The 15128-nt window shown below is 44.4% G+C and overlaps 1 protein-coding gene across 3 annotated transcripts in view; it reads right to left on the minus strand.

Annotated features, from left to right (window-relative positions):
* Positions 1 to 15128, minus strand: part of KANK1 (KN motif and ankyrin repeat domains 1) — a 151258-nt gene that overhangs the window by 23484 nt on the left and 112646 nt on the right. For 2 of the 3 annotated variants that reach the window (XM_044272623.1, XM_044272631.1), the window contains exon 4: positions 10140 to 12752. In XM_044272623.1, the coding sequence (XP_044128558.1) occupies positions 10140 to 12752 (2613 nt within the window). Of the gene's footprint in view, positions 1 to 10139; positions 12753 to 14048; positions 14340 to 15128 lie in introns of those variants that run through there. The other variant, XM_044272637.1, reaches the window with a different exon arrangement.

Genomic DNA, 15128 nt, shown 5'->3' on the forward strand with positions numbered 1-15128 from the left:
TTATCAGCTAAAGCGGAACACAAGCTGCGGAAACTTCTGTTATGGACTATTGATACAAAATGGATACTTGCTTGTTGAGCTAAGATGGTGGCCAGGCATTCAGCCAACACCTATAAACTAGAATCTTACTTTGTGTTTTTATCATGTGTTTCTTTGTGGTTTCTGTTCAGCTCAAGCAAGCAGCTACAAAGAAAGAAGTAACGGTTTCACCCAGGGGGGAGGGAGAAGGAATTTCCTCTGGCCGTCAAGGTTACAGAAAAGTAGAGAGTTCATAGCCAATAGAAAATATATACTTTATCTTTCACCCCCCTCCCACTCCCTCCTCTCATGAAACCCATGTTGTTTTCAGAAATAAACCAGAGATACTGATTAACTCCATGTAGTGAGTTGTCTGTCTGATCTCTCCGTGCACGTATCTTAATTAATTTGGAGCAGTACATCAAATCAATCTGGCAGCTTTGTCAGAACCAGAACAATTTTGGCACCCAACGTGGGGCTCGAGGATTGGACCCTCTGTTCCCGTACCCCCAGAGACCAGACGAGGAGAGGCGCACTAACGGACACCGGGATCGCAACCCGTGATATGAGGTAGGAAAATTGAGTCATCTTGCCTATAAAGTGTCCCCTGGTGTAGCCTCTTGGTGTTCGTCTGAGGGAGGGGTGCGGAAGCAGTCTGGGACGTCCTCGAGGGCATGAAAGTAAGAACCCCATATGTTTTCTTAAAGTCTTGATGTACTGTGTTGTGCCTATAAGTTGTGAAGACCCTGTTGACAAGTATCATTGACTGGAGACACGGAGTTCTCCTGTGTTCCTGTATCGGAGTTCAGCCCGGTGTCTGACTCAAATCTCCATAAAGGGGACGATCACAGATGGGTGGAGAGCGGTTCGCGGTAGCCCAGAGTGTGCTGACCGGGACTCAAAGGTCTTCACGTCCAGTGATTACTCTATGCAGAGGTCTTTAGGCGGCTTCAGTAGGTACGAGAGATAATGGGAAATGAGGAAAGTGTCCCGAAGGGTTACTGTTCACCTGAACAGTACGTGGCGGACAGGAGAGGCAAACGTTTCATAAAAGGATTAAGTAAGTTGGAGAAGAGTTAAAGGTGTCTGTAAAGGAGGCATCCTCATAAAAGGATTAAGTAAGTTGGAGAAGAGATAAAGGTGTCTGTAAAGGAGGCATCCTATGTAGTGCTACCTGGCAAGTGCTGTTAAACGAGAAGAGAGGGAAGTTAGAAGATGATTAATTGACAGACATGGTCCGTGTGTGGTTGGACTGTAGTAAAGAATTTGAACAGACCGGGGGGGAACTAAATTTTGATGAGAAAAGACAGAGATATTTCTGTAAGCCTGGTGTTGCATTGATACATGACTAGCCACCACCCTATAATGGCGCCGGGAAGAAAGCAGGTGGGTGGACCTGCAAAACATGTGGTCAACAGAATCCCTCCTCCCGTGATATGTGCCTTCCCTGTGGGGTTCCCCACCCACAAAACCACACCTTGGTAACTACTCCCTGGCACGTCCCATCACTTCCCGTGTTAGCTACAGCGCCATCTTGTCCCCAGGCAACGCCCATGAACGGACCTTTAATATCATTCGGTCCGGACCCCCCCGTCACTCCTATGTCACCCTTGCCCCTTCCTACTACCTTGTACCCGATGATAAACCCGGACGGTACATTCATGCTACCCCACTCACCTGCCACCCTTACTCCTATAATGGTAGGGGGGCAACCTGATGAAGCAGAACAGGGGGATGCAGACGGTGCTGCAGAATCCACAATGGGCATACTAAAAAGAACCGGGTAATATGCAGACTCCTTCGCGGGGTACCCCGACAGACTACGGGGATCCGCCAACTTTACCCCTGGCACCACAGTGGACTGTACCCATGACCGTGCGCCCATCACGACGTTCACAAGATCAAATACTGCAGGGTCGGATTACAGAGTTACAAAAGAACTTACAGAAAATTGAGCAGGGAAACCTTGAGACACTGAAAGAAGCCCTAGCACTTAACTGGCCACAGGGACCACCAAAATATGTGTCTTTCACCCCACAACAGTTATTAACCATAGTGAATTTACTGCCTGACCCTGAGACCCATCCCATGCCCTTTTTCAGGAAGCTGTCCCAAGTGCATCAAACCTATGGGTGCACATGGTCGGACCTGCAAAGTATAGTGGAAAACAAGACAGGTGAATACTCCTCACTGATAATGGATCAAATCCACATCCCTGAACTTAAAAGGTGCTAACTTTGACCCCCAAGATCATGAGTCTGGAGAATTCTTTATAGAACAACTACAGAAATGGACAAAAGCTAAATTTGCAGATCATTCCATGCAGATCATTTCACCACACTGCAGGACAGCTGCGGGGGATCAGTTGACCCCCACCTTTTTTCTTTTCACAGAAATGTTGGTTTCTGCTGTGTTAGTTTAAGCTCCTCTTTCTGATAAGAAACTGTCTCGCTTCTTGGTCTTTGTGATTTTCACTCAAATTATGTGACACCCACGGCTGCCGGATGTCTGACAATAAAATTCTGCACTGATTCATATGAGCGAGGGGATTCGCTGCAAACCATTTTGCACCTCATCCCCAATACTCTCTGGGCCAGAGGACCCCAGGATATTGGATACCTCAGTGTCCCACCAGTCACTGTGACCCTGAAGGACCCCAAAGTCCTACCATACAAAGAGACTGGACCCAGTAGCCAGAGAAGCCCCTTCCTGTGTCAGAGCTATCCATGCTGCCAGCTCTCTTCTAAACGTCACATCTGACGTTGTGCTAGGTCATCCCCTCACTATTCTGGCTCTCCATGACGTTTCTGCCATCCTCCAGCAGACTCAACCTAAACACCTCACTGCACAGCGCCACCTCCGGCTTCCGTGTAGTTTGCTTCTGCCAGATAATGTCACCATTCAGAGGTGCCGCATCCTCAATCCTGCTGCACTCCTTCCTCTTCCAAGGGGGGAGTATACTGGAGAATCTGAAGATTTTATTGATCTACAGGCACACTCGAGCTGACACCTCTGAAGCCAGAGGAAAGGCCCTAGCTGACCAAGCTGCGAAGGAAGCAGCAGTGAAAGAGGAAAGAGTCCAGTCAGACCAGATTATGATAACACAGGAAGACCTGGAACAAGAAGAAATCACATAGGACCTCCTGAAACAAATACAGAAACAGGCCACGCCACAAGAAAAATTGGATTGGCTAAAACAGCCCAAGAAGAGAAAGAATCTGGACTGTGGACCCAAGGAAGGAGAGCATCTCTGCCCAAAGCTCTCTATCCTCTGATAGCTTCAATAGCTCATGGGCCCACCCACCAATCTAAGACCATCATGAAAGAACTAATAGACAATGGCCCCAGGGATAACCCCTGTCCTGGTGAGGCATACTCAGTCTTGCCTCATCTGTGCGCAGTGCAACCCGGGAAGACCTGAGCCTACACCAACTAAATGTCTCCCCAAAGCCCAGTACCCGTTCCAACGGATTCAAATTGACCACATCCAGATGCCAATGTGCCAAGGGTTTCAATATGTGCTAGTAGTGATAGACTTGTTCTCTGGGTGGCCAGAAGCCTACCCCGTCCGAAACCAGACAGCAACCACTACTGCAAAAAAACTGATGCAGGAGCTTGTCTGTAGGTTCGGAGTACCTGAGGTCATTGAGAGTGATCAGGGCCCAGCATTCACTGCTAGATTAACCCAAGAAGTCTGGAAGATGGTAGGGTCACACTTAGCCTATCACACACCCTACAGACCCCAAAGCGGCGACAAAGTCAAACGACTGAATGGGGTACTGAAGTCCAAGATGCTGAAAATGACTGGGGAGACAGGGCTCAGTTGGGTACAATGCCTGCCAATAGCACTATTTTCAGTTAGACACACCCCTAGGCCTCCACACACAAAATTTTGTTTAGGACACGGCCTAGGATGGGACAGTACTTCCCACAGCAATTGCAAATGCATTATGAATCTGTTGCTAAATATGTGATTGCCCATAGTAAACAATTGTCTAACATATGTGCACAAGTTTTCTCTTCCATTCCAGATCCTGACTCCCTAGAGGGAATACACACTCTCAAACCTGGAGAGTGGGTGCTGGTCAAGAAACACGTTAGAAACACCCTCGAACCACGATACGAGGGGCCGTACCAGGTGTTGCTGACTACCCCGACCTCTGTGAAACTCGATGGAGGCTTACCTGGATCCACGCCTCACATTGTAAAAGAGTAAAGGCTGTCCCGACGATCCTGGAACAATAAGCCATGAGGATTCACATACTGATCATGACTTTGACAGTGGGCATATCAGCAGTGTTCACACCACTGGGTGATGAATGGGACAATTCACTGACACGGCACCATCAAATTCTAGTCCAGGGGTTGAGACACTCAGAGATTGTTGGATCTGTACCCACAGTCCCGTGAGTTCAACCAGTATGCCTTATGTTGCAATTCCCGTGGACCTTTCTGAACTGATTGACCTGTCTAATTCTACCATATTTCTCACTAGCATACACCAAGTTAAATCCAGTACAAACAAGGACAGGGAAGTAGCCTTACCTGTTGCAGGGTGGGCAGATGCCCCATGGCTCATGATAAACAGATCAGGCCCCTCGGTAGATTATAGCTCTACTCCTTGGCAAGAGGGACACTGGGCTAATGTCACATGTTTTTCTAGCTGGACACACTGTTATTGTCTCCAAGTACAAACCAAAGGTATGACATTTAGTCCACACATACACTCAGGTTGCAATGATTCAAAAACAGACAGCCACGTGCAGTGTATTGGTGTAGATGCTGAGAACGGAAAGGATCTGCCCTGTAACAACCGTACTGTACAGGATCTCCTGACAGGTATATTAGCTAACGACACCGAAAGTCAGTCAAAAGGATATGAGTTGGCGAAAGGGACACAATTAGCCAAACTAATTACCCGATTATTCAATGGCACAGCAGTAGCAGTTCCAGACGACATATACTTAGTTTGTGGACACAAAGTGTACAAATGGTTATCCGAGAATGTCACAGGACTGTGCACCATCGCCAGGCTTACTCCTGCCACCTTTATAGTACCACACTCTGAAATTGGCATAAATGCAGTACCTAAACACACCTTGTATCATAGGGCCAAAGATAACACACCCAGACCAAATGGCAAGCCACATGTAGTAGAGATGAGCATTACCAACAAAATTGTTAGTTCCATCTTCATATATCCCATGATAGCGCAGATGTGGGATCATCTGGTAGTAGCAACAGACTACCTGGATGACCAAATATGGGAAGTGATGAGACTTATGAATACCTCAAACATTGTGCAAAACCAGTTAATCATTGTCACCAACCAACACACATTAGTTCTAGATTATGTTACAGCTAAAGATGGAGGTATGTGCCAGGTTGTGGGACCCTCTTGTTGCCATTACATAGACCCGCAGGGTAATTTGCAAGTTAAGGTGGGTATAGAGGAAATGGCGGATTTAAGAGATAAATGGCTGGACGCACATAAAGCTGGTAAAGATACATGGTGGTCTGATACCTTCTCTTCCCTTAACCCCAATAACTGGTTCAAAGGTATTGGGGGTTGGCTCATGGGAATTGTCCAGGTAATATTGCAGGTAGCCCTAATAATATTGGTGATATATGTAGTGATTAAGCTCGTTCTTATTTGTGTGACCCGCTTTTCAAAAAGAATGAAGAAAACTGATGAACGACCTATTATGCTCCTCTATGATGAAGAAGGACAGAAGGAAACATCGTTCAACACAGCTCCCCCTCCTCACAATGATGCCTGGCTGAGATAGGGTGAGATGAATCCCAGGGTATTACCACAAGTCCGAGCAACCGGGAGCCTACCTATAAGGGGTAGGTTGTCGCCACTGCGGGTGAAGAGGATACGAATGGTATGCCCAGGGGATTCGCTAGGCGAAGGGAAAGTCTACAATCAAGTCTCCAAGGGGGGACTGTTATGGACTATTGATACAAAATGGATACTTGCTTGTTGAGCTAAGATGGTGGCCAGGCATTCAGCCAACACCTATAAACTAGAATCTTACTTTGTGTTTTTATCATGTGTTTCTTTGTGGTTTCTGTTCAGCTCAAGCAAGCAGCTACAAAGAAAGAAGTAACGGTTTCACCCAGGGGGGAGGGAGAAGGAATTTCCTCTGGCCGTCAAGGTTACAGAAAAGTAGAGAGTTCATAGCCAATAGAAAATATATACTTTATCTTTCACCCCCCTCCCACTCCCTCCTCTCATGAAACCCATGTTGTTTTCAGAAATAAACCAGAGATACTGATTAACTCCATGTAGTGAGTTGTCTGTCTGATCTCTCCGTGCACGTATCTTAATTAATTTGGAGCAGTACATCAAATCAATCTGGCAGCTTTGTCAGAACCAGAACACTTCCTCTCAGCATTACAACATCTTAAAAGACACAATGGTCCCTGCGAGGAATGCTGTATGTGCAGTTTCCAAGATTAAAGGAGAATATGGAGAAGGGATACTGCCGTTTACCTGCCTGAGCATATAGCATCCAATCAAAGCCCAGCTGCCATTCGTATGGGAGGCAAAAAGGCCACCGGCAGGTTTTCAACAATATTTCGACACTGCTGTCCGAGTCAAAATTCCCCTAATGCAGAAAATACGCAAGAAATCTCCATCAAAACCGGAGTTTTTGATGCGGATCTGATGCAAATTTTCCAAAGATATCACCCTTCCATTGAAAAGGGCGAAATCCGCACAAGAAAAACGCAACAATTCGCATGCTGCATAATTCAAAATCCACAGTTCAGTTTCCGCACCTAAGAAAAATAAAAATGTGGTTGTGTGTGTTATGTGGTTTTTCTACCTGAAAATATCCGCAGCAAAACCACATGTAATCTGCATTGTGTGCAGCCACCCTTAGATCAGTAGGGGTCCTACTGCTGGGACCCCCACCAATCACAAGAACAGGGGCCCTGTACCCTGTGGAGTACGCCAAAATGAATGGAGCAGCTGGTCGGTAATGCGCTCAGCTGATCCATTTATTTCTATGGGAGTTCTGGAGATAGCCAAGCGCTGTACTCTGGAACTCCCATAGAAATTAATGGAGTGGCCGAGTGCATTCCCGACAGGTGACTTCCTTCATTTTGGGGGACTCCCACCGATCTAATAGTCAACATAAGCAGAATGCTCCTTCAATCTCAATCCAGTCAGCTTTCATCTGTCAATAGGATTAACTAGAAAAAAAATTATATTCTCAAAGCAAAGATATTCTGTCACTGCTCTCTTTTTTAAGGGCCACTTATTTATTTGGCCATAGACCCACACATTATCATTACAGACTTCTTAAAACAGCAATTCAGCAGAATCTTAGCACGAGTAGCTTAAAGGAAACCAGTCATCAACGTTATGCTGCCCATACTAACGGCAGCATAAAGTAGAGACAGGTGAGATGATTTCAGCGGTCTGTCATTTATAAGTTACAAGTAAGTGGTTGCCGAGAACCAACATGACAATCATTGTAGACTGGGCCTGGAAAAGAGTCACGTCCACCTGAGAAGAGTCCTGGTTATTCATGAAGTCCTGCTCTCCTGCCCACCTGCTGATGACTGACAGTCTTCTACCTAGTTTTCTCCCTTTCTCTGTAGGAGAGAACTGACAATCATCAGCAGATTATGAATAACCAGGACTCTTCTCAGGTAGATTTGACACTTTTCCAGGCCTGTACTACAATGATTATGATGCTGGTTCTCAGCAACCACTTACTTTTAGCTCATGAGAGACACACCACTGAAATCAGCATTTTTTGCCCTCAGTGAGGTCAGCATAAAGTTGATGACAGGTTCCCTTTAAGGTGTGATATAATCTGTCCAGTCCAGGAGAACTTATAATGTAAACAGAAAAAAAACAAAATGCATAAAAACAAATTTTAGGCCACACTCATATGTAGGTTTTAGTGACATTTTTCTTCACTTTTGCGTTTTTAGTGGTGGTGGTGGTTCAGCAAAAATGTCAGCTTTGGATGTTAGCCCATTGTCAATAGGAAATCTAAAACAAAAGACACGTAAGGACACATTTCTGCTCCTAGAATTTTTGTCCGACTTCTTTTCAAAAATGCAGCATGCTATAGGTGTTCTCTACAGGGTAAAAAGGCCACGAAGAAAATGCTTGTGGTAAGACACACTGAGAAAAGGAAAAAAGTTGGCCCTTATTCTGGCATTTAAAAGTGTTTCCTGCGATTTTTATACTGATCAGTGGTGGCCCAACACCCGGGACCCCTACGATCAGCTGTTTGAGAAGGCACCAGCTCTCCTGGGAGCAACATGGTCTTTTCCGTGCTGTACATTGTATAGCAGCTCTGCTCCATTCCCTTCTATGCGGCTGAGCTGCACCTAGGCCACGTGACCGATGACAGTAACATCACTCAGTTGGAACTAGAGCAACTGAACGGACTAGCTGCTCTGGATGCATTGGACAAGCCAATTTAAAGACTTCTTCAGAATATCCTTAGCAACCAGTCTGTCTATAATGACATTTCAGGATTTTACTATTAATTGGTTATCTTCAATCAGCCATCAACAGTAAAAGCTCATCTGTGGGGGTGCAGGGTGTTGGATGGCCAATCAGATATTGATAGGCCATTCTGAGAATTGGCCATCAATAGTAAAATCCTGGAATACCCTTTTAACTGATGAGGATTTTGTGAGCCAATGCGAGATGAAGTTCCCAGGGCTGCAGTGCTTACCCTTTAATGTTGCCGCCTTTTCATTTTAGAGACCACTAGAGGACAAGTGGTTGAATGTCCACAGAGCAGATATCCTGGTCATACGCACTAGTCATTTGAAGGTACCTCTAAACTGTATTGGTTCATAGCATGACCTGCTTTTCCCTATAAGCCTGTGTTAGTATCCAGATTTTACAAAAAAAATATATTCGTGTACATGGAGAACTTAAGTAAAATGCCACCTATTGATTTAGAAGGACATAGGACATTGCATAATCTTTCCAGGTTTCTGAACTGTGGTCTTGTGCATTACTGGGTAAGAGAATCTCCTACTAGTAGGTGGCGTTTCCCATGTCCTATTTATTTGTCCAAATGCCTTCATAATTCCGGTCAGTGCTCAGTATGTCATCATCTACGTGGAGTCCTTACCAGTAGAAGTCACACACGTTTGCTCTTGGTAATGCTGCACTAAGCCTTACTTCTCATATGCATTGTGCGCTAATCTGACTTACCTTAGTATTATTTCAGAAGCCACGTTAATCCACGCTGGCTTTGTTGTTCTGAATTTTGAAGTGCCGACAATAAGTTTAGGTTGGAAGATTAACCCCACAGAGAGTTATGAGCAAACTGGATAATCACCTAAGCAAACCCCCCATCATGGCTTACAGGTGTGTAGAGATCTTAGCAAACACATAAGAGGTAGCGTAGATGCCTACTCCCTGATTACTATCAGCATCGGGTTTAGTTGTAATTACTACTATTAAGAATATGTAACAATGCTAATAGTGTTCTGAGACGGGCACATTAGCAATCACCGAGTCCTGACTTTGTTTTCTTTTGGCTGGGGCATGGACATAGCAATAGCAACGTGTCCTACTGCGCAAAACGGACAAGAATAGGACAGGTTATACATTTCTTGCGGACCACGGATCGGCGCAACGGATGCGGACAGCACACCGTGTTGTCCGCATCTTTTGCGACCCAATTGAAGTGAGTGGGTCCGCATCCAAGCCGCAAAAACTGCGGCTCAAATGCGAAAAAACGGTTGTGTGCATGAGGCCTAAGGTCATTCATGGATTATTAATTATGCTGTGGATTTGCCACACAAAAATGTGTGGTGTATCAGAACCCACTCAGTTTATTCGGGTGCTGTAACAACTAGAAGGACGGCTCCCCAGTGGAATGATTTTTTATTTTTTTTTGTCATCGGTATTCAGTGTACAGCAAGATTTTTTTTTAAAATTATACCAATTGTAAGAACAGTTTACATACATTCTGAGCTTTATTCTATTTATTTAGTACTGTGCACAGTATTCTGTTGTACAAGTGGAAATTCTAGTAGATGCTAGAATAAGAAGCAGCCTCTGTTACAACCTATCCAGTATTTACTACATTTTATACTCTCTGCCTTTATATACTGACAACTCTTACCTGAAAATAAATTCAGCTCCAAGCTTTTCTTCTGTCGTCCTACACTGTTCAGCTCTTCATTGCTGCCATACTTCATGACAGAGTTAATGGAGGAGATGGTGCTGATAAGCTGGGAGTTGAGAGTTCCAATCTGGGAATACGGCTCGCCAAAGGTTTCAGCCAGCTCGGTGTAATTTTCGGCAAGCAACATCTGCTGTTCTTGCAGCAGCTTCTGTACTTGCTCAATGTAATGGTCTATGGGTGGAGAGTCGGTACTTGATACATTCACCTTTACTGCAGCGGAGGGCTCTTCACCAACTGCTACAGAAGTGGGCTCAGGCTCACAGGGTCCACAGGCTATACTACGTGACTTCACTCCAACCAGAAAGTTATCAAAGACATTTATTTGACCTACTCCAAAATCTTTGGTTTTTGGGATGGAATTAAGATGCTTAAAGTCAGAATCAGACGTGCATATTCCAATAGAACGTGTTTTTGGCATGGCATCGGTTTCCTTGACTTTACCATCTCCTATAGCTACTGAGCGCATTTCCAAAATTTCTGTGTTGGTATGTTTGCTGTACATAATGCAGGCTGTATTGGTACTTCCATCAACAAGACCCGGCAGCTCTGTGCTGGTGGACTGGTTGGACACCTCAAATTCTGTGTTCGTTTGCTGGTTTGTAGTGCAAGGAGACACGTTCATGGCAGAGTCCACTTTGATAACAAGTTCTGTATTGACACCAAGTGAAATATAATCCAATAATGGTTTAACTGTAACATCCACGGAACAATCTCCACAAGCAACAGATTTCACATCTTTAACTACAGCCTTGTCTTGAGCCAGCCCATGTACATCTTCCTCTCTACACAGCCCAGTCTCGCCAACAGTCTGGTCCATACCAACACATTTGTCACACATCTTAAGCTCCAGCTCCACACCCATGTCGCAAGTCTCTACGCTCTCTTTTACAATCCAGTGATTCATCGGGAAGTCAGGGCCCACAGCTGCATTCTGAATGAAAGGGCTACAAGTAACTCCAATGCTGCTGGTTTGTAAGCAGCCGCCAACAGAACAGTCAACTACATCTAAATAGTCTCCATGATTTTGGTCCCTGGTTTCTACTACAGCCTCAACCATCTTGCTACAAGTTAAGGGCTGAGCCATGACTGCTTTGTCTACTCCTTTCCTTGAGGATGCTGCCCGTATCTCCAATTTCAGTTTAGTCATCTCCATCTCATAGGTGGTTTCCCTCAAGTCTGTCTCAAGTCGGTAGATTTTACCTTTAAGTGCTTCAATAGTCTGTTGTTGGAGTTCGACTTCTCTTTCAGCATCAGTAGTTACCCCAAGCATTTCCTCAGTAACCCCCACTCCAGTGTTTCGGACATCTATTTCAGTACCCACAGAGATCTCTCTGGTAGGGTTTGCAGATTTGTAATACACTACCACATCATTCATGTTTTCATCAGCACCAACAGCAATGGATCGTCCACATTTTTCTTTAGATTTCCTCTCCTTAGACTGTGAAGAACAGTTAGCCTCAAAACTGCTATCCTGGATTTTCTTTTCTAATGCCTGCATCTCAGCTGTCAGTTGTCGGAACTCCTTAAGAGTGTGTGTGTTTTGTTCAGGAGTATCCAGCTCATCTTCAGAATCTATATGTAACTCTCCACCAGACTTAACTGGAGTCCGCGATGATTCAAAGCCAGCAGCATTACCGGCACTGTAAGATCTTTTACGGAAACCTGTGGCATCGTCCTGGGTACTAACTTTTTGGTTTTTAATCTCAGATAAAAGCTGTCTTTTTTCTTCTTGTAATACTGAAATCTTTACCTGAAGTATGGGAATGGTTTTTACCTGTTCCTCGAGTTCTTTCAGGCGTTTAAGAGCCACAGCCATCTGTTCCCTGATATGATGGAGGTGCATAGGACTCACATTGGTCACTGGTGTTGCTACCCCTGAACTTAGTGGGCTATGGCGAATAGAGCTTCCTAAAGATGAGGCAAAGAAGGCACCATAATCACCATTAACTTGGTGTCCATTTTGAAGCGGCTGGGCAGTGTTCCCTATTGATCCAGTGAATGATGAAAGGGAACCAGTTGAACCCATTCCCCCAAAACTTGCCAGCCTGGGCCTACGTACATCATTGAATGATGAAGCTACCTGCATGACTTTTTCTTGTTCCAGCCTGCGGCGAGTTTCCATTAGTGTTTTTGTAACATGAAAATTGTGTTTGGGCAGAAGAGGGGAAGGTGGTAGTAATGGTTTGTTTTCAGGGATGGCTAAAAAGTTTGGAGAGGCTTCTTGTGAAGCAGATGATCTGGCAGATCCAGAAACGGTATGTCGCCTGGCAATTAACGGAGAGCGCTTATTTTCATCACTGTTCGAGGAGGAAAGAGACTCTGTGGAGGGCCAACCAGTTCCCTGGCAGGCTCCTGCTCTGTCTTCTGAAAACTGTGACCCCAACTTGTGCTTCTTTACAATGGTTACTTTCTTTAGGGTGTTCCCCTTCTGTATGTCTTCAACATACTTCACAAAGTCCAAGTCTATCTGGTATCCATATGGCGTTTCCACAAAATATGCAGCTTTGGGATCCTTTTCATCTTCACCATTTGAGACACTTTCCTCTTTTTCTACAAAAATAAGAAATAAGCCGAATTAGCTCAACAAACATGGGATAATGAAATCAAGTACATGTCAACACAATGCAAAACGACTTCAATGCAAAACGAGATCAAATGGCTGAACATTACTTTTTCTCAGATAAATGGAGGAATTAGTCATGAGGGAACTATTTGAATTCAGTTTTGCTTGAGTCTGGGTGGTATAATTTGCGCCAAACTTATCAAACAGGTTTGTTAAGTTTGGCACATCTTTAAATCCAACACTCTGGTCTAAAAATGCCACTCCAGTTTGTCTATGCCACCCTCCTAACTGGCGTGAGTTTACAGTTTTAACTTTTTTTGCAACTTTTAAAGAAAGTCGGAGGGAATCAAATTAAGTGGTGCGAAAGAAAGCTTAAAAAAAAAAAAAAAAAAAAAAAAAAAAAGGCAAAAGCTCCATTTCGCACCTCTTTGAAACCAGAATTTGGTGTGATACATTTCCTTCATTGAATACACATCAACAGATATACAGATTTCCACCTTGCGTCTTCTTATAAAAAAAAAAAGTATTGTATATAACCCTAAGCAGTAACCGATTTTTGTATAGTATTTTAGACTGGTACAAACAAGGAAATAAACCAATCACATCTCATCATATTTAGACAATGATAAATACATAAACATACAAGCAAATATATACTTATTTCATAGATAAAGGTATATGGTCAGAGCATAAACATGGATGGTGAATATGGATCTACAACATTATTACTAATAAGCAAAAAGAAAAAAAAAGAATTTGCTCTTTCGCTTCCAAACAATTCACTACTGGAGAACGTTTTCGATTCACCACCCCTGACAAAAACAACATGTCCCTATGACTCCAACCCCCTATATTGCGACATGAATATGTAAATAGTCAAATATTCCTTCTCGAGCCAAGTGTTTTTCCACCTTGCATTTATGTGGAATCTAGAGGGACTAGTCATCAGCTCGCTCCATGTTAAAACATAAGGGCGCTGGCAGAGGAATCCTTTGCTTGCAGTTACATCTTTTCTCTTCGTAGAACGCTTTGAGCCCACCATGGCACATACACAAACTAAAAATATGCAGACGGACCAGTTCTGAGCTCAGTCTGACATTCCACAGCTGAAAGAGAAACTGCCCGAGCTCACATAACAGCAAAGCTAAATCTGGGTCCCCCAAACTTATGGTGGACTATTACACAACATAGACTGGTACAGGCGCCAACCTAGAAGACGTTAGCAGTAGAAAGGCAAAGCAGAGCCTGAAGAGGAAGTAAAGGGCTGAATGAAGGTAGAAGACTTACTTGTAGACACCAGAAGCTGTGCTGCATACGCCAGTCAGATCCAGCCGTTGTGTGCTCACGCTGACAGTGCCCGTCATAGCTCCGTCTCCCTCTCCATACCAAGCTACTAACCTCACAGCTGCCCTTTCAACTTTTCTTTTCCTCCTTTGCCGCATAAGGAAAAATGCCACATTTGTGTAAACTTAGAGTGGGGCTGCCGTCCTCCTAGCACGACTTCTGCTGGACAATCTCCTTCCACCACCCTCTGAAAGCCTCAGCTGTTCACTGCAGAGTCACACTTCAAACACAGCAAAGCCACATCCTGGCTCTTAAAGGTGCAGTCACTTGTGAAACTCCCATGAACTTTGACAGCCACATGGCTGCTGGGCGAGAGCCAAGAGTTTCACAACTTGAAAAAAAAACAAAAAAAAAAAACACACACACAATATGGCAAGGGTTCAACATTGTGGTGCTGTTAATAGTTAAGACGCTAACAGCTTTACCTTCCAGATGCTGCCCCTTGTTTATGAAGGCGTCACTTTTAGGCACTATGCACACTACTGCATCCGTTTTGTGGATCTGCAAAATACGGATGGCTATTCGCGTGCAGTCTGAATTTCACTTGCGCACCAATTGTTTTCAATGGTCCACATCTTGTGGACATGGTCTGTTCCTCAAAAAGATAGATGTGGGAATGCACACGGATGATCCGTGTGGTTTCCTCATGTGCATGTCTGTTCTGCAAAAAGATGCCCTATACTTGTCCGCAAAATGTGGACCCACTAAAGTAAATGGGATCGCAAAAATGGCAGATGCAACACAGACCGCATCTGTATTTTGCAGATCCGCAGTTTGTGGACCACAAACCGCGGTTTGTGTGTCATATGCATGGGGCCTTAGATTTGCAAAGTGTGAACTTGGCCTAAGGATATTGCTACACTGGGCAGGATTTCCATTGTGGACTTTTTTTTTTGCAGATTTCACCCTAAGTAATGCAAAGGGTGCAATCTGCTGTGGAAATCCATAGCATAAACTGACTTGCTGCAGAATTAAAATCCGCACCACAGAACCATTTACAGACGCAGATGTTTTTCGCA

The sequence above is a fragment of the Bufo gargarizans genome, chromosome 1 (assembly GCF_014858855.1).
Source record: "Bufo gargarizans isolate SCDJY-AF-19 chromosome 1, ASM1485885v1, whole genome shotgun sequence".
NCBI classification, from domain to species: domain Eukaryota; kingdom Metazoa; phylum Chordata; class Amphibia; order Anura; family Bufonidae; genus Bufo; species Bufo gargarizans.